The 25,513-nt window shown below is 42.4% G+C and overlaps 1 protein-coding gene across 1 annotated transcript in view; it reads right to left on the bottom strand.

The window, feature by feature from the left end:
• Window positions 1-25,231, bottom strand: part of LAMA2 (laminin subunit alpha 2) — a 619,437-nt gene extending 594,206 nt beyond the window's left edge. Inside the window, exon 1 of the mRNA XM_084827486.1 lies at window positions 24,961-25,231. Coding sequence (XP_084683612.1) covers window positions 24,961-25,057 — 97 coding nt within the window. The 5' untranslated portion in view covers window positions 25,058-25,231. The remainder of the gene's footprint in view (window positions 1-24,960) is intronic.
• Window positions 25,232-25,513: the final 282 nt, after the last annotated feature.

Here is a 25,513-nt window from a genome sequence, read left to right as displayed (position 1 = left end):
GTGCTCCAGATGAGAATGCTTGGTGCTCAAAGGCCTGTAACATTATCAGATTTCCAATATCTCTTGATGCGCTTGCTCTTGGTGGGATGTGAGGGCAGTAACCAAATCCAGATGCCAAATCTAGGACACTTGTACAATTATTTAATTTATACTTTCCTGAACACTTTGTATGAGCTACAACTTACAGTTTGTTCATTAGCTTAAAAGAACAACATACCCCTGGGAGGTGACTCATAAGGTTAGTACCAGTCCCTCCTTCATTTCCTTTCTCAGGCCTTAATATTACTGTGAAGTAGAACAGGACTCAATAATCAGAAGTTATAACCATGGGCCCAGTGAGAAGTGGGATTTTTATCTCCCTATGTAGCACAACATGCCAGATTTTTTGGTGGAAGTCAGGAGAATGGGAAGGAGGAAGGAAAAAATTAATAGATTCCTCCTATATTCAAAGGCTCAGGGAATTGCTAAAGGTTTTCCTCCTTTACTGACAGGCTACAGAGTACCATGCATTCTTTTCCCGATTAAGAACTGAGAAAATTACAGTCTGTGGACTGTATTCAGACCCACTATTCTGTGAACAAAATAGCTACTTCTGTTCAGATTCAGATCCAGCAGAGGCTCCTGCTCTACTATCTAGACGCTTGCAGTTAAAAGAGGGGAGAGGATTTTCAACAATTTCTCCTTACCCTTGAAGTTCCCACTACCACTTCCCTTGTGGTTCAGAGGCATGAGTCGGGGAGCTGCACGGGAAAGGGGGGAATTGGTGAAAATTTCCTCCCCTCTTTCTACATGTGATTGCATCTGGGTAGTGGAATTCCACTCTGTAGAAGTCTGGATCCAACCAACAGTCATTGGCTACTCAATGACATAAGGAGCATCAAGTATGAAATCTACACATAATAATACACAGAAAGGCAAAACCCACAACTCAAATCCCAACAAACCCAGAATAAATTATTTATTATTTATTTACAACATTTGTATACCACTCCACAACTAAAACAGAGCAGTGAACATAAAAGGTGAAATGATAAAACATAAAAAAATTAAAACACCATATTAAAATTGTTCTTTTAAAAACAGAATACCAATAAAAACCGTGGCTGGTCAGTTAAGGAATGTTCCTGGAAAAGAGCTGTTTTCAGGAGGCGTCGGAAGCAGGAAAGTGTTAGCACCTGCCTAACCTCCGGGGCAGGGAGCTCCAAAGAACGGGGGCCATCACACTGAAGGCTCTTTTCCTGGTGGACTCCAGTCAGGTCGCAGGCCCATGTGGAACCACCAGGAGCATGCCCTCTGATGACCTGAGTGACTGGGCAGATTGGTAAGGCAGAGGGCACTCTCTCAGGTATCCTGGTCCCAAGTTGTTTAGGGCTTTGTACACTTGTACCAAAACCTTAAACCTGGCCTGGTAGCAAATGGGCAGCCACTGCAACTCCCTCAGCAAAGGAGTTGCATGCTGAAAAGGGGCAGCTGAGCTGTTGTGTTCTGCACTAGCTCCAGCTTCCGGAGCAGCCTTAAGGGCAGCCCCACATAGAGCGCATTGCAATAATCCAGGCTTGAGGTTACTAATGCCGGTACCACTGTGGCCAAGCTATCCCTGTCCAGGAGGGGCCATAGCTGGTGAACCAGCTGAAGCTGGTAAAAGGCACTCTGAGCTGCCATGGCCACTTGGGCCTCCAGCAACAATTATGGATCTAGGACTACCCCCAAACTATGAACTTGATCTTTCAGAGGGAGTGCAACCCCATCCAGAACAGGCAATGAGCCTATCTCCTGTACTTCGGAACTACTCACCCACAGGTCTTGCCAGGATTCAGTTTCAGTTTACTGGTCCTCATCCAGCCCATTACTGAGTTTAGGCACTGATCCAGGACTTGCACAGCCTCTCCTGACTCAGATGTCACAGGGAGATAGAGCTGTGTGTCATCAGCACACTGATGGCAATTGGCTCCAAATCCCCTAATGACTGTTCCTAGCAGCTTCATATTGATGTTAAACAACACCGGGGACAAGATGGTACCCTGCAGAAACCCATACCTCAATTGCCAAGGGGTCGAGGAATGGTCACCCAATGTTACTCTCTGAAATTGAGCCTGCACTTGGACTGGAACCACTAACACAGTGCCCCCAATGCGCATCCCATAGAGTCGATCCAGGAAGATACCATCGTCGATAGTATCAAAAGCCAATGAGAGATCGAGTAGAATGAACAGGGTTGCACTCCCCCGTCCCTCTTTTGATAAAGGTAATCCATCAGGGCAACCAAGGCTGATTCAGTCCCGTAACCAGGTCAAAACCTAGACTGGAATTGGTCTAGACAATCTGTAACCTCCAAGAGTGTCTGCAGTTGGCAATTCATGGCAAACAAAAATGTCAGTCATCTACAATCAAGCCTCTGTACTCTACACTCCATACAAAGGACAAGTTCACTGACCAAAAGATATATTCCAAGAGATAGAGGGTTAGACATTGGTGTTTGGAGTGTGGAACAAGACTGAGGTCACAGGTAGCAGAGCAAGAGCAGTCAACCAAACAAGGTGGGTTTTTTACATCTCACACATTAAGGGGTATACAGCAACTACATCTTGGCTGAATATGGGTATATCCACTCATTCCATTGGTTAGAAAGCACATCCTGTGTTTGCCTAGCAACTGCAACACATATTTCCCATCTCATGCACTTTGCAAAATGTCGTGCATTATGAGGACTAAAATACTGCTGCCTGTCACAAAGAATGGCTGGCTGTGGGGCATCTCCACCCCCACCCCCACCCCCATGGTTGGGATTCAGGACACATGTCTCTCCTTTTCATTAAATGGGGCAGGCCTAAATAGCTTTATGAAGAAAGTGAAATATTGCTGAGTACCTTCTAGCAGGAAATTGACACACAGAGAGAACATGCACTGACACAAATCAGTAGCTTTAATATGGTACAACCTGAGAACATTCTGAACAATTTTGTTCCTTAGAGGTTTGAAACCAGATGTTCACAAGGTCCAGCTGACATCTTTCATTTTAGCCAGCAAAATGTGGGATGATTCCAGGAAACTGATTATTCATGAAAGCAGTGCATGTCTCCATTAAGGAATTCCAATACCTCATTTTAAAACTACGTTTTAAAATGTTTTGTTTGCTTACCATATTAGTACATCATAAAAATGCAGCCACAATTCAGTTTCAAAGTATGGTTAGTACCAGTTCTTCAGATGAAGCTACAATGGGATAGCTATAGAATGTACTGTCCTTATTGGCCATTTATATCTCATCCTGTCACTTGCCAGTTTATCGAATTCCAAGACTCATGGATCCTCTTCATATAAATGTTCATCCCCTGACCATCAGAGCTGCTAGCCCTTAAGTGACCTATTGGCCAATAATTCACCTATTGGTCAATTTCAATCCTTTATTCACTCAGGTGTTAGCATTATAACATCCCAGGGCAAGTTCATTCATTTCATTCATTCGTTATATTTCTATACCACCCCATTGCCGAAGCTCTCTGGTTCACAAAGTTAATTTCACAAAGTTAATTTCACATAGTGTGAAAAACCAGTACGTTTTAAACCAGCCTCCCCCAACCTGGTGCCCCCCAGATGTTTTGGACTTGAGCGCTTATCAGCCCTAGTCAACATGGCCAATGGTCAGGTATGCTGGGAGTTCTAGTCAAAAACATCTGGAGGGAACCAGTTTGGGGAAGGCTGTTTTAAACCTTCTACTGTATGTGTTTCTTGTCCTTGTAGTAATTGAAAGACTGTGCAATTGCCGTATGGGCAATGCCATCTGAATGGGCTAATTCCTTAAGTCCTGCTTGTGGTCTCCTCAGAGGAATCTGGTTGGTCACTGTGAAAAACAGGATACTGGACTAGATGGACCTTTGGTTTAAACCACTTATATTCTTGATTTCATGTTCAACATCAGACACCATTAATTAACTCATACATTATTGTCATATCACATTTTGACACTTTGTTTTATATTATTAAATATATATGTTATGAAAACATTCCTATGCTTCTCATCTTTTCTTTTGTCTCTTCTCCAGTTCTGCTTAACCACTTATGCTTTATTTGTGTCCTGATCTGTCTTCCACCAGCTGTTAATCCATGAAAGCAGCCCTGTCCAACTCTGCCCTTCTCTCTCGTGTTATGCACATCTCTCAAGTTGTTACAAAGCTGAGCAGGAAAGGAATACCAACTTTTCTTCCATTTGGGGAAAAAAAAAAAATCCTTGTTGAAAAGCCTTGTTGCCTAATGCTCAAAAAACCCTTTTCCAAATTTCAAAAGTTTACTGATATGTTAAACATATGTACAGAAGTCTGATAAATTATAGATGGTTTCAGCAAGTCAGAAGGTTTGAAGGAAACCTTTGTAGATGATATCCACTTCCCATTCAGTGCACAAGAGCAGCTGCACTAGAGCTGGTTCTGGGCCAGTATGTGTTTACTCCTACAAAATAAATCTCCCCTTTAGATTACATTGTGCCATTTATGTGTGCAAAACAGTCATAGCAGAAAAGCAAAATGATCTGGTGGGATATAAGCATGTTGTTTAAAACAATCTCGAACGTCAAGCTGTAATTTTAACCAATGGGGACTGTCATCACTACTTTGGCAGAAGGATCCATGCAAACATGAAGAAACCAAATCTTATTGAAGAAACCAAATCTAGATCCTTTGGTTTCAGATAACTACAGCCCTGTGTCAAATTTGCCATTCTTGGGCATGTGGTGGAGCATGTGGTGGCCTCACAACTCCAAGTAGTGGTGGATGACATTATTTAGATACGTTCCAATCAGGTTTCACACCTGGTTATAGGACAGAAACAGGCTTGGTTACCCTGGTTGATGAGTTATACTGGGGAATGGATGGCTGGGGGTGCAGGAGGACAACCCTGTTAGTTTTTCTGGACCTCCTAGCAGCTTTTGATACTATCAATCATGGTACCCTTCTAGATCTTTTAACTGGGTTGGGCTTAGGCGGCATGGTGTTAAAGTGGTTCCTGTCCTTCCTGGAGGAGCTGTCTCAAAAGGTGGTGTTGGGGGAATTTTGTTCCACCAAATGGCCATTAGGCTGTGAAGTGCCACCAAGTCCCCCGTGCATTTTAACATCTACATGAAACCGCTGGGAGAAGTCATCAGGAGGTTTGGGCTGAAGTGTCATCGGTATGTGGATGATACTCAGTTCTACCTCTTGTTCCCATCGATACATCTCAGGGAGGCTGTCAAACTCTTGAACCAGTGTCTCCAGGCTGTTTTGACGTGGATGAGAGTGAACAAGCTGAAAAAAGACAGAAGTACTGTGGGTTGAGAAACTATTACTGTGGATGGAGGTTTACAAATGCCTTAGATGGGGTTGCACTCCCCCCAAAAGATCAACTGCATAGTCTGGGAGTTATCCTGGACTCTGAGCTAACAGTGGAAGCCCAGGTAGCTGTGGTGTCCTGGAATGTGTTTTACCAGCTTAGGTGGTAAATCAATTGTGTCCCTACCTGGAGAGAACAGATGTTTATTCATCTATCTATACACCAGTCATGTCCAGGCTGGACAACTGTAATGCGCTGCACATGGGGCTGCCTTTGAAGATGGTCCAGAAACTTCAACTGATGCAGAATGCAGCTGCCTGACTGTTGGGGGGCTGAGTCGATCAGATCATATAATGCTTATATTGAACCAGTTGCACTGGTTACTGGTGTGTTTCTCAGCCCAATTTAAAGTGCTGTTTTTGACCTTTAAAACCTTAAAGGGTTTGAGACCAAATTACTTGAAGGACCACCTTCACCCATATCAACCTGCCTGCATTTTAAGATCAGCAACAGAGGACCTTCTCACTTGCCCACCTTTGAAGACAGTTAAGTGGGCGACTACATGACAGAGGACCTTTTCTTCAGTGGCCCCACACCTCTGGAATGCATTGTCATTGAGAGTCTCCTGGTCCCATCATTGCGAACTTTTAAGAACTCCCTGAAAACTTGCTAATTTACTCTGGCTTTCCACTCATTATGTTTTATCGGACTGAGTGATAGCTGCGATTATGTCCTGCAGATTTTATCTTATGCTGGTATTTGTTGTTTTTTGGAATGTTTGCTGTTTTTATTATTGCATTGGGTTTTATAGTGTGATTTTTATTGTTAAATGATGCCTTGGGAGGGCTCCTGCCCTGAATGAGACCTAGAAGTATTTTAAATAATAAATAAATAAAGTCCTATTCAGATACTAAATAACCTAACAGCATTCTCCCTTATATGTTGGGTAGATTATGTTTTGCTATTCCTTGATACTTTCTGTTGTCTTATACAGAATATATTCTAATATTTCTTCATTATTGTTGTTGTTGTTCAGTGCGGATATGGTTACCAAAGACAGCATTTCACAGTTACATTATAACCACACTGCATAGTACTGAAAATACCTTCCTGCTTTTAGATTTAATATGCTGATGGATAACATAAAGAACCCGTTATTGATGTGAAGATCCCATTTTTGTCACACCATTGCAATGAAAGTTCCAGTTGAGGTAGTTTTCTTCAATGTCCCATACAGAGCTTTGTACAATATAGTCATGAATAGTGTTAAGTGATGTATACTGTGCCATTATAGCAGGAGATTAGTTCCGCAACCTCATTATCACTACTCACAATAATCTCCCTTACAGAAAAGATACAGTAACAGTGATTTTATCAGTCTGGTTTTGCTCTGATGATATTAAAAATACATCCTTTATTAAAGGTTTTTGTTTTTCTTTCTTTTGACAGAAGAAAAAAATCTAGCACCTTTAACAGGAACATATAATGACTGACAAAAAGCAGAGAAATGATTCTGTTTCAGACTGTTAAAATACAATTAAGTCATTACAAGCAAGTCACAGGTCATTTCTGGAAGATAAATAGCCAACTATGGAAGTTTGGTGGCTCCTGGCAATATCTCAGTCATTACCCAGGGGGGATCATCATTAACACATGAAAATTACCCTGCCTAAAGGCAGTCATTGATATTATATGATGAAAGCATAGAGAACTGAAAAAATATTGTATACCTCTCTGTTTGAGTTTGCAAATCCCTCAAATTTGATTGTGACAAGTTCTGAGCACATTTTTTTGTAAATGAATGCCTCATGTATTATCCAGCATGTTTGAATCATTTCAGCATTCAGTTACATTTATATGAATGTATAACAAAATTAAAGTGGCATGAAGAATACCTAATGCAGCTTGATTTGTTATTGGTATTTATGTTCCCAGAAAGTATCTAATTCTTTTACCGTCATTCATACTGAAAGCGCTATGAGGCAAATATGACTATTCCTCATCGCCATCTTTCAAAGATAGCCAATAAACAGAACTACCTGCCCACAAAATGATATTCCCAGAAATGAATATAAATATACATTAAGTGTTTGACTGAATCTACATGTACATTCATTTGAATCACATATTTGGCTGCCTAAACACTCATTTTCAGAAAGCTATGCATGTATATTCAGCCATATATACAAGCTGTAACAGGCAGCCAATTAATCAATTAGATTAAAACGACCATGTTGTACTTGAGTTCTTGGTTCTAAGGGATGGAGGAGAATTTCCCCTGAATTTTCGGGAGGCCGAATGCCAACGCATTCGGCCCCCTGAAATTGGTGGGGAAATTCTCCGCCGCCCCCCCCCCCCCCCGGGATGGGACTTACTGTGGCCGAATGTCCCTCTCGGCGGCGGTTCGGCAGCTGTTCGTTGGGGGCGGGGGCGGCGGCCGGTCTCCTGACCGGCTGCTGCCACCGCCATTGCAAAAAAAAAAAGTAAAGTAAAAAAAAACAAAAAACGTAAATCATCACGTAGCCTATCACGGGTGACTTTGGGGGGGGAAAAAAAGCGCGTACGCAAATGGCGGCGGCCCATGGGCGCCGCCATTTGCATTCCTTATTTTGGCACGTCTAGTCTACGTAAACATTTACGTAGACTATGGCGAAAATAAGGGAATGCTATTTGCGTTGCCCTTATTTTCGCCGTAGTCTACACAAATCTTTACGTAGACTAGATGTGTCAAAATAAGGAACGCAAATGGCGGTCCCCATGGGAGGCGCCATTTGCGTACGCGTTTTTTTTTTTCAAAGTCACCCGTGATAGGCTATGTGACGATTTACAAAGCCTATCATGGCTGACTTTGGAAATCTAGCCGTGATAGGCTACGTAAATCGTTACATAGCCTATCACGGGTGTGTGTGGTTTGTGGTTTTTTTTAACTTTTTTTTTTCGCGGCCGGGTAGACGGGGCGCTTCTACCCAGCCTGAATTTCGCTGGCGAGGGATGGGGCGCCTCCCCCCCGGCCTGAATTTCGGCTGGGCGAGGCAGGGCGCCTCCCGCCCCTCGCCTGAACTTCGGGGGGAGAACCGAAGTGCCTCCCCCCCACCGCGAAGCAAGCTTCGAGAACAGGTAAGAGACTTTCGTCCATCCCTAAGTGTAGTCAAACGCATACCCTGGATTTTAGGAAAGCTGATTTTAATAAACTAAGAACAATGATCAGTAAGGTCCCATGGCAAGCGACGCTAACGAAAAAAGGAGTCCAAGATTAGGGATGGCGGAGAATTTCTCCCCGAAACTGTGATAATCAAACATGATATAAACATTGGTGTGTGTGTGTGTATTATTTTTCTCTGCAAGAAACAAATGTAAGGTGGCTTTTGTTGTTGTTGTTGTTGTTCAGTCGTTCAGTCGTGTCCGACTCTTCATGACGGGTAAGGTAAGGGACAGAGCTCTGACGTCGGAGCTGGGAATCCATGCTCCCAGTCCCCTTCCCCTCACAGCCCACACGGAAAGAACTGTGCTGGCTGAGGGGAGGGGAACAGGGGACTGGAGATGCCAGGCTGCGACCTATCCCAAGGCTTCTCCAGCCTCCTTCTCTCCCCCTCCAATGTGCCCCAGCTAGATGGGCAAAAAAGCCCAAAACTGAAATGCAGAGCAGGAGGAGCAGTAGAGGCAACAATTGCCTGCTGAGTTCAGAGGCTTACAAGCATTGGGCACGGAAGTAATAGGATTGCAACCTTACAAGATTTAAAAGCCAGCTTTTAGGGTTAACCCTCTCAAGGCAGTGTAAAACAAAATTTAGGATCATGAGACACGATAAAACAATGATAAAAGAATGATAAAACCAAAATGTCACAATTAAAACCAAATAGCACCATATGCACTATGTCTAACTCCATCCTAACTCAATTATAGGCCAAGGAAAACTGGTAGATATTTAGGGCCCATTTGAAGGTGTGTAATAATGGGACCTGACAGACATCACTTGGAATAGAGTTCCACAAGCAGGGGGTCACTTCTGAGAAGGCCCCATCCCTTGTGTCAGCCAGCCTAATTGCTTTGCAAGAGAAGAGACTAAGAGGAATTCTCAGGAGGTAATTTTCCAGATACGGGGGGCTGAGCACCAACGTGTTCGGCCCCCCGAACAAGTTTCGGGGAGAAATCCTCCGCACCCCCCCCCGCCCCCTGCACCCCCCCCCGGGACGGGACTTACCTTCCCATTCAGATATGGACGGCAGAGGATGAGATGGCTAGATAGCATCACGGATGCAATGAATATGAACTTGAGCACGCTCCGGGAGAGAGCGCAGGACAGGAAGGCCTGGCGTGCTATGGTCCATGGGGTCACGAAGAGTCGGACACGACTGAACGACTGAACAACAACAACAATTGATTTTTCCCCTTTACTCATTATAAGATATGCCTACATTTTCTGTTCAACAACTGGAAAACTAACCACAGCCCAAAATACCAAGGGATAGGATCTAAGGATGAAAAAACTGGTATAACCCATTAAACATATTGAAAGCTCTTTTGCCTGCGGTACCAGCATGCTGTAAAAATAATATCAATGGCTAAAATGCTGTGTTTATTGGACTATATCTCCCAGCACAGTTCTTTCCGTGTGGGCTGTGAGGGGGAGGGGACTGGGAGCATGGATTCCCAGCTCCGAGGTCAGAGCTCTGTCCCTTACCTCAGATCCTGGAATTTGAAGGATCCTATGGCCCCCCAGATGCTATCTAGGAGCCATAGGATTGCTCTCTAATTTAAGTATTAATTAATGCAGCCTTTAAGCAGTCCCTAAGATTTGTTTTATTATGCCAAGCTTCTTATTCCACCAAGCTTTCTGGTTTTATTGCTGGCTCTGTCTATATGATCTGATACGGTTTTTATTATATGTTTGTTCAATTGTTTTGTTTTTAACATTTTTATTGTAAGGCATCTTAATGGGACATGCCTTAAAAAGCACAGTAGAAATGAATAAATAAATGTGCATTATATCCAATAATGTTTTTATAATTCATTTTAGTGATTGTGAAAGCAGCTGGACATCTTACTGGAAGCCAGTTATAGCAGGAAAAAAACCAAATTTATTCTATGTCCATATTCCTTCATTTGTATGGTGTTTCAAGCAAAATGCAACTCATTCAGCTATTCAGTTCATGTTCATTTATTTTATTTTTATTATGTTTTAATCTGCCCAGTAACCAACATTCTCTGGGTGATTAGATCTTAGTATAACGCTTTACGCATATTATTACTGTGATAATCAAACATGATATAAACATTGGGGTGTGTGTGTGTATTATTTTTCTCTGCAAGAAACAAATGTAAGGTGGCTTTTGTTGTTGTTGTTGTTCAATCGTTCAGTCGTGTCCGACTCTTCGTGACCCCATGGACCATAGCACGCCAGGCCTTCCTGTCCTGCGCTCTTTCCCGGAGCGTGCTCAAGTTCATATTCATTGCATCCGTGATGCTATCTAGCCATCTCATCCTCTGCCGTCCCCTTCTCCTTTTGCCTTCAGTCTTTCCCAGCATCAGGGTCTTTTCCAGGGAGTTTTCTCTTCGCATTAGGTGGCCAAAATATTGGAGCTTCAGCTTCATTATCTGTCCTTCCAATGAGCACTCAGGGTTGATTTCCTTTAGGATGGACTGATTTGACCTCCTTGCAGTCCAGGGGACTCGTAAGAGTCTTCTCCAGCACCACAGTTCGAAAGCATCAATTCTTCGGCGCTCAGCCTTCCTTATAGTCCAGCTCTCACAGCCATACATTACTACTGGGAAAACCATAGCTTTGATTAGACGGACCTTTGTCGGCAAGGTGATGTCTCTGCTTCTTACTATGCTGTCTAGGTTTGCCATAGCTTTCCTCCCAAGGAGCAAGCGTCTTTTAATTTCATGGCTACAGTCACCGTCTGCGGTGATCTTGGAGCCCAAGAAAGTAAAATCTGTCACTGCTTCCATTTCTTCCCCTTCTATATGCCAGGAAGTGATAGGGCCAGATGACATGATCTCTGTTTTTTAATGTTGAGTTTCAAACCAGCTTTTGCACTCTCCTCTTTCACCCTCAACAAGAGGCTCTTTAGATCCTCTTCGCTTTCTGCCATTAGGGTGGTATCGTCTGCATATCGGAGGTTGTTGATAATTCTCCCGGCAATCTTAATTCCGACCTCTGATTCATCCAACCCGGCATTTCTCATGATGTACTCTGCATATAAGTTAAATAAGCAGGGTGACAATATGCAGCCTTGTCGTACTCCTTTCCCAATTTTGAACCAATCGGTTGTTCCATCTCTGGTTCTTACTGTTGCTTCTTGACCCTCTTACAGGTTTCTCAGGAGACAGGTAAGGTGGTCTGGTACTCCCATCGCTTTAAGAATTTGCCACAGTTTGTTGTGATCCACACAATCAAAGGCTTTAGCGTAGTCAATGAAGCAGAAATAGATGTTTTTCTGGAATTCTCTTGCTTTCTCCATGATGCAGCGAATGTTGGCGATTTGATCTCTAGTTCCTCTGCCTCTTCTAAACCCAGCTTGTACTTCCGGTAGTTCTCGGTTCGCATACTGCTGAAGCCTAGCTTGTAGGATTTTGAGCATCACCTTGCTGGCATATGAAATGAGCGCAATTGTGCAGTAGTTTGAACACTCTTTGGCGTTGCCCTTCTTTGGAATTGGAATGTAAACTGACCTTTTCCAGTCTTGTGGCCACTGTTGAGTGTTCCAGATTTGTTGGCATATTGAATGCAGCACTTTAACAGCATCATCTTTTAGGATTTTAAATAGCTCGGCTGGAATACTGTCATCTCCACTAGCTTTGTTGTTACTAATGCTTCCTAAGGCCCACTTGACTTCACTCTCTAGGATGTCCGGCTCAAGTTCAGTGACCGCACTCTCATGGCTATCAGGGACATTCAGATCTTTCCTGTATAGTTCTTCTGTGTATTCTTGCCACCTCTTCTTAATCTCATCTGCTTCTGTTAGGTCCCTGCCTTCTTTGTCCTTTATCATGCCCGTCTTTGCACAAAACGTTCCCTTGAGATCTCCAATTTTCTTGAAGAGATCTCTAATCTTTCCCATTCTATTGTTTTCCTCGATTTCTTTGCATTGTTCATTTAAGAAGGCCTTCTTGTCTCTCCTTGCTATTCTCTGGAACTCTGCATTCAGTTGGGTATATCTTCCCCTTTCTCCCTTGCTTTTCGCTTCCCTTCTTTCCTCAGCTACTTCTAAAGCCTCATCAGACAGCCACTTGGCTTTCTTGCATTTCTTTTTCTTTGGGACGGATTTCGTTGCTGCCTACTGAACAATGTTACGGACCTCCATCCATAGTTCCTCAGGCACTCTGTCTATCAGGTCTAATCCCTGAAATCTATTCCTCACCTCCACTGTATATTCATCAGGGATATGATTTAGGTCATACCTGAATGGTTTAGTGGTTCTCCCGACGTTCTTCAATTTAAGCTGAAATTTTGCAAGAAGCAGCTCATGATCTGAGCCACAGCCAGCTCCAGATCTTGTTTTTACTGACTGTATGGAGCTTCTCCATCTTTGGCTGCAAAGGACATAATCAATCTGATTTCGATATTGACCATCTGGTGACGTCCATGTGTAGAGTCGCCTCTTGTGCTGTTGGAAAAGAGTGTTTGCTATGATCAGCGTGTTCTCTTGGCAAAACTCTATTAGCTTTTGTCCTGCTTCATTTTGTACACCAAGGCCATGCCTGCCTGTTATCCCGGTGATTTCTTGACTTCCTACTTTAGCATTCCAATCCCCTATGATGAAGAGGACATCTTTTTTTGGTGTTAGTTCTAGAAGGTGTTGTAGGTCTTCATAGAACCGATCAACCTCAGCTTCTTCGGCCTCAGTGGTTGGGGCATAGACTTGAATTACTGTGATGTTGAATGGTTTGCCTTGGATTCGTACTGAGATCATTCTATCATTTTTAAGATTGTACCCCAGTACTGCTTTTCCCACCCTTTTGTTGACTATGAGTGCTACTCCATCTCTTCTAAGGGATTCTTGGCCACAATAGTAGATATGATGGTCACCTGAATTAAATTCGCCCATGCCTGTCCATTTTAGTTCGCTGATTCCCAAGATGTCGATGTTCAATCTTGCCATCTCATGTTTGACCACCTCCAGCTTACCTTGATTCATTGATCTGACATTCCAGGTTCCTAAACAGTATTGTTCTTTACAGCATCGGATTTTCTTTTCACCGCCAGACACATCCACAGCTGAGTGTCCTTTCGGGTTTGGCCCAGCCGCTTCACTCTTTCTGGCGCTACTTGGAAATACCCTCTGCTCTTCCCCAGTAGCATATTGGACACCTTCCAACCTGAGGGGCTCATCTTCCGGCGTCATATCTTTTAGCCTTGTGATACGTTCCATGGGGTTTTCTTGGCAAGAATACTGGAGTGGGTTGCCATTTCCTTCTCCAGTGGACCACATTTTGTCAGAACTCTCTGCCATGACCTGTCCGTCTTGGGTGGCCCTGCACGGCATAGCTTATGGCTTCACTGAGTTACGCAAGCCCCTTCGCCACAACAAGGCAGTGATCCACAACACAAATAAAACAACATAATAAAAATAACAGATAATTAAAACAATCCAGAGCAGACAGAAGCAATAAAACAACAAATCCTAAAAGGCATTAACTAACAAATGCCTGCTGAAACAACATTGGCTGGATTTGGATTCTCATATATCTCAGATTAATAAGCCTAGATATGAACAAGCCTTCTGCAGACATACAGCCCCTTTGTTTGTCCTTTTGTATGACAAGCAAACAAATCACCCCAGTTGGGAAACTATGGCTGCCAGCTTCAGAACAAGCCAGAATATTAAACCACAGTTTGAAGTTGGTTTGCTCTTCTTTAATGCTGCTTCACCAATCTAAAAACAGGCTTTGACTCCATCCACTACAGAAAGCTGAACCTTGAATTTCTGCATAATGGTATTGGAGGGAAATGTATACAGCAGTCTTAATGAACACATGATTCAAACTGGAAGTTAACAATTACTTGGAAGGGGTAAAAAGTATGAGTATCCATCTTCATTTTTATCTTTTTCACATTTGTATTCTGCCTTTCCTGTCAGGAACGTAGGGCAGTATACACGTGCACATAATTGGATATATAATATCACAACAAACCTATAAGATAGGTTAGGTTTAGCAATTGTGACTTCCACAGCAATGCCTTGGCAGAAATAGGAATTTGAGCCCAGAACCCTAATAAAGTCCATCGCATTGGAACTATCATCAGTTCCAGTACTATTCATACATGTCTGCTGAACCCAGATGTCATCTCTGAGCAGGGTTAGCAAATAGCTAACTTCAGGTGTGTGATATACAAATACATAGACTCAATTAACCTTATTATGGTAATAACAGATAATTCTAATTTCTTAACAGTCTTTGAAACAACTGTTTCTCAGTAGATCTTTAAAATTAGTCATGATCCATATCATATATACTATTATTCTCAAAGCGCCTATTTTTTATTTATTTAAAATATTTATCGGCTGCCTTTCAGGACAGAAGCCCTCCCAAGGCAGCTTACAACAATAAAATACATAAAAACAATTAAAATATTAAAAGTGATAAAAATATAAAAACAATAAAAGCCAACAATAAAACCAACAGTATTTATTTACTTAAACATTTCTGTATAGCCAAAATGATGCCATCATGAACAAGAGGAAGGTATTGGCAAGCTTAGGGGAACCCCTAGGTTTAAAGAAGTATAAAAAAAATTGGGGGGGGGAGCTAAGGGAGAAAATACCCAAAACAGCCCAGGACGGAGTAAACTCAATGTCTACAGAATGCTCACTGAATGTTGGATGGGGCATGGAAAGCCAGGGGAATGAAATGGAGTACTGGAATAGGGTATGACTAGTGGCTTAAACCCTGAACAGCAGCACTCCACACTGCAACGTTAAACTTCAAATCTGTCTAATTTTTGAAATGCTCATCTATTTCTTTGCTGTGGTTTTCCAGTCATTGGCTAGGAAATTTTGTAGATTGTAGAAGCATAACTTTGCTTCTATGATCTCTGATCACACTATATGACTATCACCTCATGAAAATGGCAGGTAAATGTCCCAGCAAGGTGGCTTCGCTATCACAAATGTTTATGAGACTTGGGAACAGCTAATATAAAGCTTGTTTCCCTGTGCTTGGTCCATTTTTTGAATAGCTGGCAGACAGTGGAATAGTGCTGTTGTCATAATCTACAGAAGAGGTTAACAGTAATAGTGTGATTGAGAAGAATAGAAACTCAAGATTATTTTGTAATGTTAATATATAATTTACATTTTCTCTGTAGGTTAAGATGCTGTCCTAAAATATGTGTGGATTGTTTATTTTATTGATGACAGGTAGGGATGTACAGGTTTTGTTAAATCCATTCCATCTGTGTTTCACTGAAGGCACTTTTCATTCCATCATCCTTTCATTAACAGAATCAGATTTCTCTCAATTTTCCAAACTTGCATTCCTGCGCACTTGCACAAATGTGCACTTGCACAATTGCGCAAGTCCCTCAAAATGTACATTTTCATGCTTTAGTCTATGGGGGAAATGTGCATTTTCAGTAGGTTTTTTTCCATATTTTTCTACAGCTAAATTTGTGTTAACATTCCAGAAAGTAAAAAAATTGTCTGCAAGTCTGTGGAATCCGTTTGACTCGGGTAAAGCCAGTCTGCTGCAGATTTGAATCCATTGCGGATTTCTCTAACATCCCTAATGATAAGTCTCAGCTATCCAATTACATTCAAAACTTTTCCTCCATGGGTTCCTCACCAGCATCACATACACGGATTTCACAAGGGCTGTGCGCTCACTGCCAGACACTGCAGCAGCATATCCCTTTGAGTTGAAGCCTAATGTCATTACAAGGCCTACAGCAGCTGCAGCAGTGATATGCCAGTGAACTATTGTGAAACCTTACCATGAATTATAAACACATTTTCTCATTCCAGACCAAAGTACTGTTGCTACATCCAGTTCTGTTGCGAGTTGGTAGTCAAATGCTTATGAATTGTGTTTTCATAGTTTTAAATCATAGCCAGCTAGATATCTGGGTGTGGGGGGAGTGCCAAATGACTGCCCTTCCATTGAAATATACCATCATGCTTTGCTCCAACAGCAACAAAAATTCCTTGGATAGCAGCTGAAAAGTGCTGTCACTGGCTAAACATACTCCTTGTGATATAGAGAGACGTTGGATGACAGCCATGCCTTGAGAAAATGTGCAAAATGGGGTGGAACTGGATAGTTCATGAAACTGGCTCCACCTAGGCATGTGTTCTATCAGTTTTCTTACAGCTCAATCCTGTGCATTCCAACTCAGAAATAAGTCCCATTGAGTTCAATTGGGCTTACTCCCAGGTAAGTGGGCATAGGATTGCAGCCTTAGTTTGCAGTTCTGTATACACTTTCCTGGAAGTAGGCTCCACTGCACACAATGGGGTTTATTTCTGAGTAAACATGTGTAGGATTGCACCGCATGAGCTTTGAAGTCAGTTCCTTAACTGCCATTGTGAATCATGCATTTGTTAAGACTGCTGAGTATTTCCCTGCTCCAGTTCAATTCTGCAGAAATTTAAGGTTCAGTTTGTACTAGATCAGCCTTTCCCAACCAGGCGCCTTCCAGATGTGTTGGAGTACAACCCCTTGGCTGGGAGATTCGGGGAGTTGTATTCCAACACATCTGGAGGGTGCCAAGTTGAGGAAGGATGTACTAGATGAAAGTCAACCCCTTTTTCAGATTGATGAAGCAGCTCAAGGCTACCAACTTTAAATGCCTACATTCTTTCTTGGTGATATCCTGCCAATAAAAAAAAAAAGTTGACAGATGATATATTGCAGTGGACACAGTGTGGCATGCTGCCCTTTTGCAAATCACTGATATGTATTGTTGCTGATTGCAGTGCTTTCAAATACAGACAGTCACCATTCCATTTATGTTGTACTGTTCTGAAAAGCGGTATTCAGACATCTTTATGCATTATCCCATTTGTACAAATAATTGTTCTTGAAGGATATTTTTTCCACATGAATGTGAACGTTCTTCTTTGATCTGTGCTACAAAGAAATGTTTATTATCTTAAATTTCAATATGCTGGTGTGAACAAATTTCAATGGGCCATTGTGACTAAAGCATCATATTGCCCCCAAAACAAATTGTCACTTTGATATACAATGCTCCAATGTAATGAAATAGAAAATAGGAAGCAGGGCAACAGGTTAAATACCATGAAGCATATAAAATAAGAATTGGATTTCTAACAAAGAAACACTGTGTGTGTATGTGTTTAAACAACAAAATAATATAGAAACTCTCATGTTGTTACACTGCTATAGGACAACCATGCATGATCAAACCAGCATCCTGTTAAGACCATAATCAATATCAGGCGTTTCAGAGACTGAATTCATTTAAATGTGTTACTTTTGCAATGAGAATGTTATTAACCATCATTCAACTTCAATATCTGCATCCCTGCCTACTAATTTATGCAACATCGCTAGCTACTGAGATTCTTAGCCAAGGTACCGATACAGATAATTTCAATGCCACATCAGTCTATGCATGTAAGAGGTAGCATGCACAGAGTCTTTTTAAAACACACACACACAGATTCCTGCATTTCAAGAGGAAGCGTCTTCTGACATACCTCTGAAGGGGAACAAATAGTGAACATGGGGCTGCTGCTAAAAACTGAATCTCCGTGTTGAATCCTCTATCTGCCCATTTATAACATGTAGTAAAGCTTACCCCATGTCCTAACTTCATGATGTTACATGTTTCTCCATTCCTAACACTGGCAGCTAGTGATGTGGCATTTAGACTGGGGAAACACATAACATGCTGATGTCAGGATACAAATATGTTATAATACATATTATGGAGTAGAGGGGAAGAACTGGCATTTTCAGCTCCAAACCCATGTTTATCCTATGTAGTTTTTCACAACCCCCCCCCCCCACCATACCTGTGTGTCTTGCCCTGAACATCTCTGGATCATAGCATTGTCCTTACACAGTAAGTTTGTGGAGTTACAGACTGCAATAAAGATGCTGGGCTTCTCCACATGGGGCTTTTATCCTGCTATTGAGATTGGCCACTCACAGAAGTTTGCAGGTCCCTTACATAATGTTGTTAAACTCCAGGGCGTCTCCCATGCTAATGACCTTTCTCCCATTTTTACAAAGATCGGAGATAATGAGCTATCAAATTACAGCATGTTTAGTTCCCTCATGAAAAGAGGAAATCCTGCAATAAGAGGAGCTAGACCACAGTGCCATCTAGTTGCTCTACAATGAAACATATAAAACATGCAGATAAGGGGGGAAAGGGAAGCACGTGTAAAGGGAACCTGACATGATTCTGCATTTAAAATGGAAGCTGAAAGCCCCGGTAAAGTTGTGAGATTTTAGCCTGGTGTAGGCTAGACTGAGCATAGCCTAGTCAAACAACTAAGCACTATTGTTTTCAGTGAAAATGATGCATCCCTGGGACCATAGGATTGGTCAGAAAAGCCTCTCCAAGGTCTTAGAAGAAGCTTCAACCTCAGAGGAGTTTCTCTGTTTTTGGAGCCCCCCTTCTGGCCCTTCCCAACCATCACAGAGATTTCCTTGTGTGGTGGATGGGAGCAGCCATAGATCCACAGAATCCTCTGCCTTCTAAGCCCCCAATCCCACCCCAACACGAGGAAATGTTTAGACCAGCTTTCTTGGAATAGTAAGGAATTTTGTCTTAAAAGTGGGGGAAAGCCCCATGGAGAGACGGGGAGAGCCAAAAACCATCTCTATTGTTACTTCTGCCCTGCCAGTAAGAGCACAGAAGGGCTTTGGAAATGTCAGAGTTTCTAATATTGGAGATTCCGATGCCAGAGCACCGACCAGTGGAGGCTTGACAAGCACAGGATTGCTTTCTTAAATATCTTCTTAACTTCAGTGGAAAAGACTTTAGCACCTGCTTACCCTTAGCTAAATTATAATACATAAAAAGGAGCAGAACAACAATATTCTCATGTACTCCTTTCCAATTAGCTTCCAATGGATTGAACGAGCCTTGCAGTTCCTTCACCTAACTCTTTCAAGAATTCAACTTACATTCTTGTTTACAGTCACATTATTTTAATGGCTCATTCTCAGTATCCTGATGGCTAATCATGAATGAAGATGTTACTCAAATGTTTATTTGAGTATAAACATAGATCTTTACTGAAGCAAGTAAAATAAATAAATAAAAGAAATTTATTTCTTTTACTTGCTTCAGTAAAGATCTATGGTGCAAGATTAAAACTGCAATTGCAAGAAAGAAAAAGAAAATTCTACCATGCCTATTTAGTAAACTACTACTCAACAATAGGGGGCATTAAGGCCAAACATTCCAAACTGATATAACATTTGATGGAATTTGACATTCAAGGCATTTGCATAGACTGTGTTAATTCCCTAGTCTTTAGCAGATGGCCCAAAGTTGAATACCAAGTTCTTTTACATCTATGCAAAAATAACCTGCCACATGACTAATAGTTCTGCCAGTAAAATACTGATATAGATCTTGGTGTCACATACCATCATTGTGGCTCAAGTCCCCAAATCATTATCTAACTCTGAATATATGAATTTAAATATTCAATTTCAAAATCTGCAACTTACATTCATGTCAGGTTCAGGAAGCATGAACTTGGTATGAAATTTACACTCATTTAAGCTCTGGAACTGCTTTTTAAAGGATTCCCAGATTTGCATATAGTATTTACTCCACTCACACAAATTCCATTCTAATATTCTGGAGGAGGCAGAAAAGTGTACAATCTCACTTTTTACACTCATTTTAAGGGCTGCTATATATCTCTTTGGCATGTTTTCCTGTACTAAAAATATTCAAATGTATAAGATGCAGTGCTGTAGAATACAATTTTTCTTAAGCAAACCTGATATAGTCAAAAGGTTCTTTAAGTGGAAAAAAAAGAATACTTCAGTCAACAGAAGAATAAGTAACATATGACGCAATGAGCTAAATTAACTCCAGGTTTTTGACCACAAAAGTCTCCAAACAACTTTAAAAGTAGAATTACAAACTAATATAGTGTCTGTGGTGCAAGATGTACTGGAATATTACATTTTAATAACCATCCAGGAATTATGTAGAAGGCTTAACTATGTCATGGCCCGAAATGCACTTTGAGATATTTTGGTATATATTACTGTAAACCATGTTCGGGTGACACAATTACAATACCATAAACTGGTTAACAGCCTACCACATTTTGCACCAATGGAAGCTTCCAAATGCTCTTCAGAGTAGCCCCACATAGATTGCATTGCAATAGTCTAACCGTGATGTAACTAAGACACAGATAACTGTTGCCAGATCAGACTGACTCAGGAAAGGTCACAGCTGGTGCATCAGGTGCAGATGTGCTCCTAGAAGTGCTACTTGCTGCCACCCAAGAATCCAAGAACTGCATAGAATCCGTGAGCACTCCAAAGCTACAAGTCTGATCTTTCAAGGGCAGCATGACCCCATCCAGAACAGGTTAAATCCCAATCCCTGAGCCAGGCTTTCTACTGACCAACAGCACCTCTGTCTTTTCTGGATTTCATCTCAGCTTGTCACCCTCATCTAGCTCATTATTGAGCTTAGGTCAGGGTGTCAACTGCTTCCTCGGAGTTAGGTGACAAAGAGCAACAGAGCTGAGTGCCATTTTGATGGCATCTCACTTTAAAGCTCTGGATGACCTCTCCCAGTAGTTTCATGTAGTTGTTAAACAACATCGGGAATTTCTTTTGGCCAAAGAAAGATATGCAGATGAATCATAGTGATGTGGAACCTGTGTATCGGGGGTGTTGAACCTCGTTCAGCCTGAGGGCTGAATTCAATTCCAGAGAACTATTGGAGGCCACACTCCAGTGGTAGGTGGGGCCAAAGGTAAAAGAGAGCAGTGCAAAAATACCATCAGATTTTAGCTTAAATTTCTTAGTGCCAGTAACTGTGAGCTTTATCCTGCTATTGAGATTGGCTACTCACAGAAGTTTGCAGGTCCTTTAGATGACGTCGTCAACCTCCAAGGCGTTTCCCACACTAAATTACTTTTATTCCATTTTTTAAAAGATCAGAGATAATGAGTTATCAAATTACAGCTATTGAGTTCCGCTTGAGTTCCCTCCGTGAAAAAGGAAAACAACACGCAATAAGAGGAGCTAGACCACAGCACCATCTAGCGGCTATATAATGAAATGTATGGAAGATGCAGTTAAGGAGAAAAAGGAGGGGGAAAGTGGGGGAAGAAGCATGTGTAAAGGGAGTCAGTCATGATCCTGCATTTAAAACGGAAACAGCCCCATTTTAAATGCTGGTGTAGAGATGCTCTAAGCCTTAGCAGAAGTATTTCAACCTTTTAGAATAGGAAAAAATGCATTAAAGCAGGGAAACCACCCAAAAAATCAGTCAGGGGAAAGGGGACATGGCTACCTGGAGAACCCTGGAGGGCCAGATTTAGACCACAGACCTGAGGTTCAACATCCCTGCTGTATATGGTTCAATACTGAGCCTGTTAAATCTAGCACTTCTCGGGATTCTCCCACCACTGCATCATATCGAGTAAGCATGAGGTAATATGCTGTGGCAAGCCCCAAGAAGTGAGGAAAGGTGCAGGGCAGGCAGGAAACGGTGTCCATTTTTTGCTCAGATCAAAGAAGTGAGCTGGAAGATGTATCATGTGACTTCTTCTGGCCTACTAGATGTTCAGATGGTTCTTTCAGGACTGGTTGGCCTTCTGGCAATTATCTCCTTTGATCAGAGTGCCTGTGGGTAGCTCAAACTATACAAAGAATGATGGAGATGTAATAGTTTGTGACCAGAGAAGGTGATGATATTGGTTGGGGTTGTTGTGAGGATAAAAATAGGAGGAACCATGTACTCTAACTTGAGATCCTTGGAAGAAAGGTAGGTTATAAATGTAATAAATGAAAAATAAATATGGAATGTATACCAATTAATAAATTTCTTTCCTTGTTCTTCACTAGTCCACATTTCATTACCAACCACATAGCTGACATGTAAATAGATTTATCCATTATAATGATTATAGGCATTAAAATATATGATATGTAACATACTGCTGAATGCATGTGTGACAAATTGCAACCACTGATGTGTGTTTTTAAACACTTGACACACATAATTGATATTTCCATAGTCCGAACAGGAGGTGGACAGTGGCAGGCAATATGCGTCTATGAAACTATGGCTCTGAAACGTATCAGCTACGCTGGGATTCTACTTAAATTCTGGCTGCCCATACTAATTACCAACCTCATTATACAACCAAAGTTCACTTTTACCAACATGGTGCCATCCTCTATCTTTCTTCAAATCCCTCCAAGCCCACCTTTTTAAAGAAGGCTATTGCTCTACATAGTTATTTATATATTTCTCATTGCTAGCCAAAATGAAGCCAAATTACGTGGAATTTCATTTGTTCTAATTAATAATTTTGCTTCCCCCATCCTCTCTCCCTTCCTTTCCCTCTCACTGTTTATCTCCCACTGCCAAAATTTAGATTGTAAACTCATTGGGACCAGGACCTTTCTTTCTTTAAAGTGCTACTTACAATGATGGCCCTCTATAAGTAACAACATCAGTACTAAGAGAATGTGACAAAAATGTGAAAATACATATTTCTATAACTGGAAGTTATCTCCTTGTCTGAGCAGTATATGCAACAGTAGTGAAAATATGCCCCAATGTATTTTAAATGTGCTATTTCAAAATGTGATTGGCAGCTCTGTTTTCCAGTGAGTCAATTTCCAAATGTAGTCAACATGTCTGAGGTCTTCTCCCCATAGTTTACTGTAACTCTATCAAAATTCAGCAAAGACATACATGGACCAATCCTATGCATGTTTACTTGCAAGTAAATTCCACTGATTTCAGTGGTACTTATTCCCCAGTATATATGCATAGGACTGCAGCCTTAGCCAAGTTCTGTTCATCTTCTAAGAGTTAAAATTAGCTTTAAGAAGCCAGCTGCTTGAGGCTTTTTAAAGGGGATAATACATGAGAACATACAAGTTTAATTAACTAATCCTCTCACTTAAAATGTGGAATGGACAGAAGGTCCTTAAGATGAATCTGAGGGTTTTGATCAGTTTCAGCTTACATTAAAATCATGATCAGGCCTTGTTATTCAAGTTATTTTTATTTATTTATTTATTATTAAATTTATTAATTGCCCATCTGGCTGGTCACCCAGCCACTCTGGGCGATGTACAGCGTACAATAAAACAGTTTAAAACAATAAAATTCTACAGTAAAAACATTTTCTAAAATATCCTAACACACCCCAAATGCCTGCCTGAACAACCACGTTTTTACTGCACGACTGAAGCTCATTAAAGATTAATGATGCCTAATTTTTAATTAGTTTGTTTTCTAATATGCCTTACCATAAACATTTGTCTTCAAGACCTAAGGCTGCAATCCTATTCACAAAATTACTTCAATTCAGTAAGACTTAGTTTAAGTTGTGTAAATGATCTTAGATCATTTTAGAGCCATTTTTGTCACTAAATAATATTAAGTGATTTTCTCCAGCCTTGGTCATCATTGCAGAATCAGCCCCATTCCCCAAAACCAAATTATACAATGCAATTATAGTATCCTAGTGACAAAAATACTGAGTACTTATTCCATATTTGATGGGGATTGGGTCATAATATTCATTCATTGTAACATCACTGTATCACCACACACTGTAGGCTGAACTTGACTGAAATCTGAGCTTTTTCGATAGATGTACTTTCCATATTGGAGGTCACAGAATCATAGAATAGTAGGGTTGGAAGGGGCCTACAAGGCCATCGAGTCCAACCCCCTGCTCAATGCAGGAATCTACCAACATGTTCTTTAACTACTCAGTCCAAGTTTTCTGGTTCATATATTATATTTAATAATAATAGCCAGCTGGGCTTTAACTCTTTCTTCTCAGTGGCAAGTTTATATTTAGAAGCGCAAAGCTGCCTGGAAGAATTAGTATTAAGGGGGGGGGGAGGCGGTGAATGTGTATCTGTTAGTGTTAACACGTGCAATGAGCCCCCTCCCTCCGTTTGAACATGTGAAAATGGGACGCAGCTTTGTAACAAACACGCATTGCAAAGCGGGGGGGAGGTGTTCCTGAAGAAATTACATTTCCACTAAACGACAAAACCAAGCCAGAGAGAGAGCGCGCGCGACAGAGTGTGAAAGAGAGAGAGTGTGTGTGTGTGTGTGTGTGTGTCTGTGAGAGTGAGAGAGAGATCCTGACGCCACTTTGCGGCGTAGAAGCCCAGCTGCCTGTCTGAAAGCTTCATCAGAGGAGGGAAACTTGGCCCGTCTTTCCGTCACAGCTCCCCGAAGGGCCTCTCCTACAGCTCAGTACCATCTCTGAGACGCAGTTCAGCGCGAACCCTATCCGAAAGACCGCCCTGCCAAAGTTTGCTGCTTCTCTTCATTCCTGTCACGGGGAGAAAGTCCAGACCAGACCCGGCGCGGGGGAGAAGCGCAGGGGGCAGCCGCGAAGGGCGGCGGGGGGCCCAAGCGGGTCGTGTGTGCGCGTGCTTTTGCCAGAAGCCCCTCGGGGGAACTATTTCCATGCCGCAAGAGCGTTACTGTACCTCGTTGCTGCGGCGCTGCGGGCTGGTGCTGCTGCGAGCCGCAGCGGCTCAATAACGCGGCGAGGACCAAGAGAGGAGGCAGACTTCTCCGCGTCATCGCGGCGAACACCGCGCTCGCTCGCTCGCTCTCCGCTCCCGGCTAGCGGAATGAGGAGAGGAGACGAGAGACGCTGCCTGCGAGGCGAGGAGGACGAAGAGGAGGAGGAGGCGCAGTCCCCCCACCCCCCGCCGCCACAAGGGAGGGGACCGCGCGGAAGGCCCCACCCCTGTCCCGCCGGGGTTGCTCCCCCGCCCAGCTTGGCCCACAGGGCCCGCGGAGGGTCACAGGACAATGAGCGATCGGGGAAGCCGTCCAACGGGGCAGGCTGAGCACGAATGAAGCGCGGGAAAGGCGGGGAGGGAGGTCGCGATGAGGGCACTAGACAAGGTCATGCCCAGAAAGGCGGGGGGGCCCTGAACGCGGCCGCGGCGCTCACGCAGGCGGGGACCCTTCGCGCCCGCGCGTCTTAACGGCAGGTGACGTTAAACACGGACTTGGGAGGGGCGCTTTTCA

The sequence above is a fragment of the Heloderma suspectum genome, chromosome 1 (genome assembly GCF_057233095.1).
Source record: "Heloderma suspectum isolate Gila_16-S chromosome 1, 16-S_ref, whole genome shotgun sequence".
Taxonomy (NCBI): domain Eukaryota; kingdom Metazoa; phylum Chordata; class Lepidosauria; order Squamata; family Helodermatidae; genus Heloderma; species Heloderma suspectum.
The sequence above is the reverse complement of the archived record's forward strand: the minus strand, read 5'-3'. Positions and strand labels throughout refer to the sequence as shown.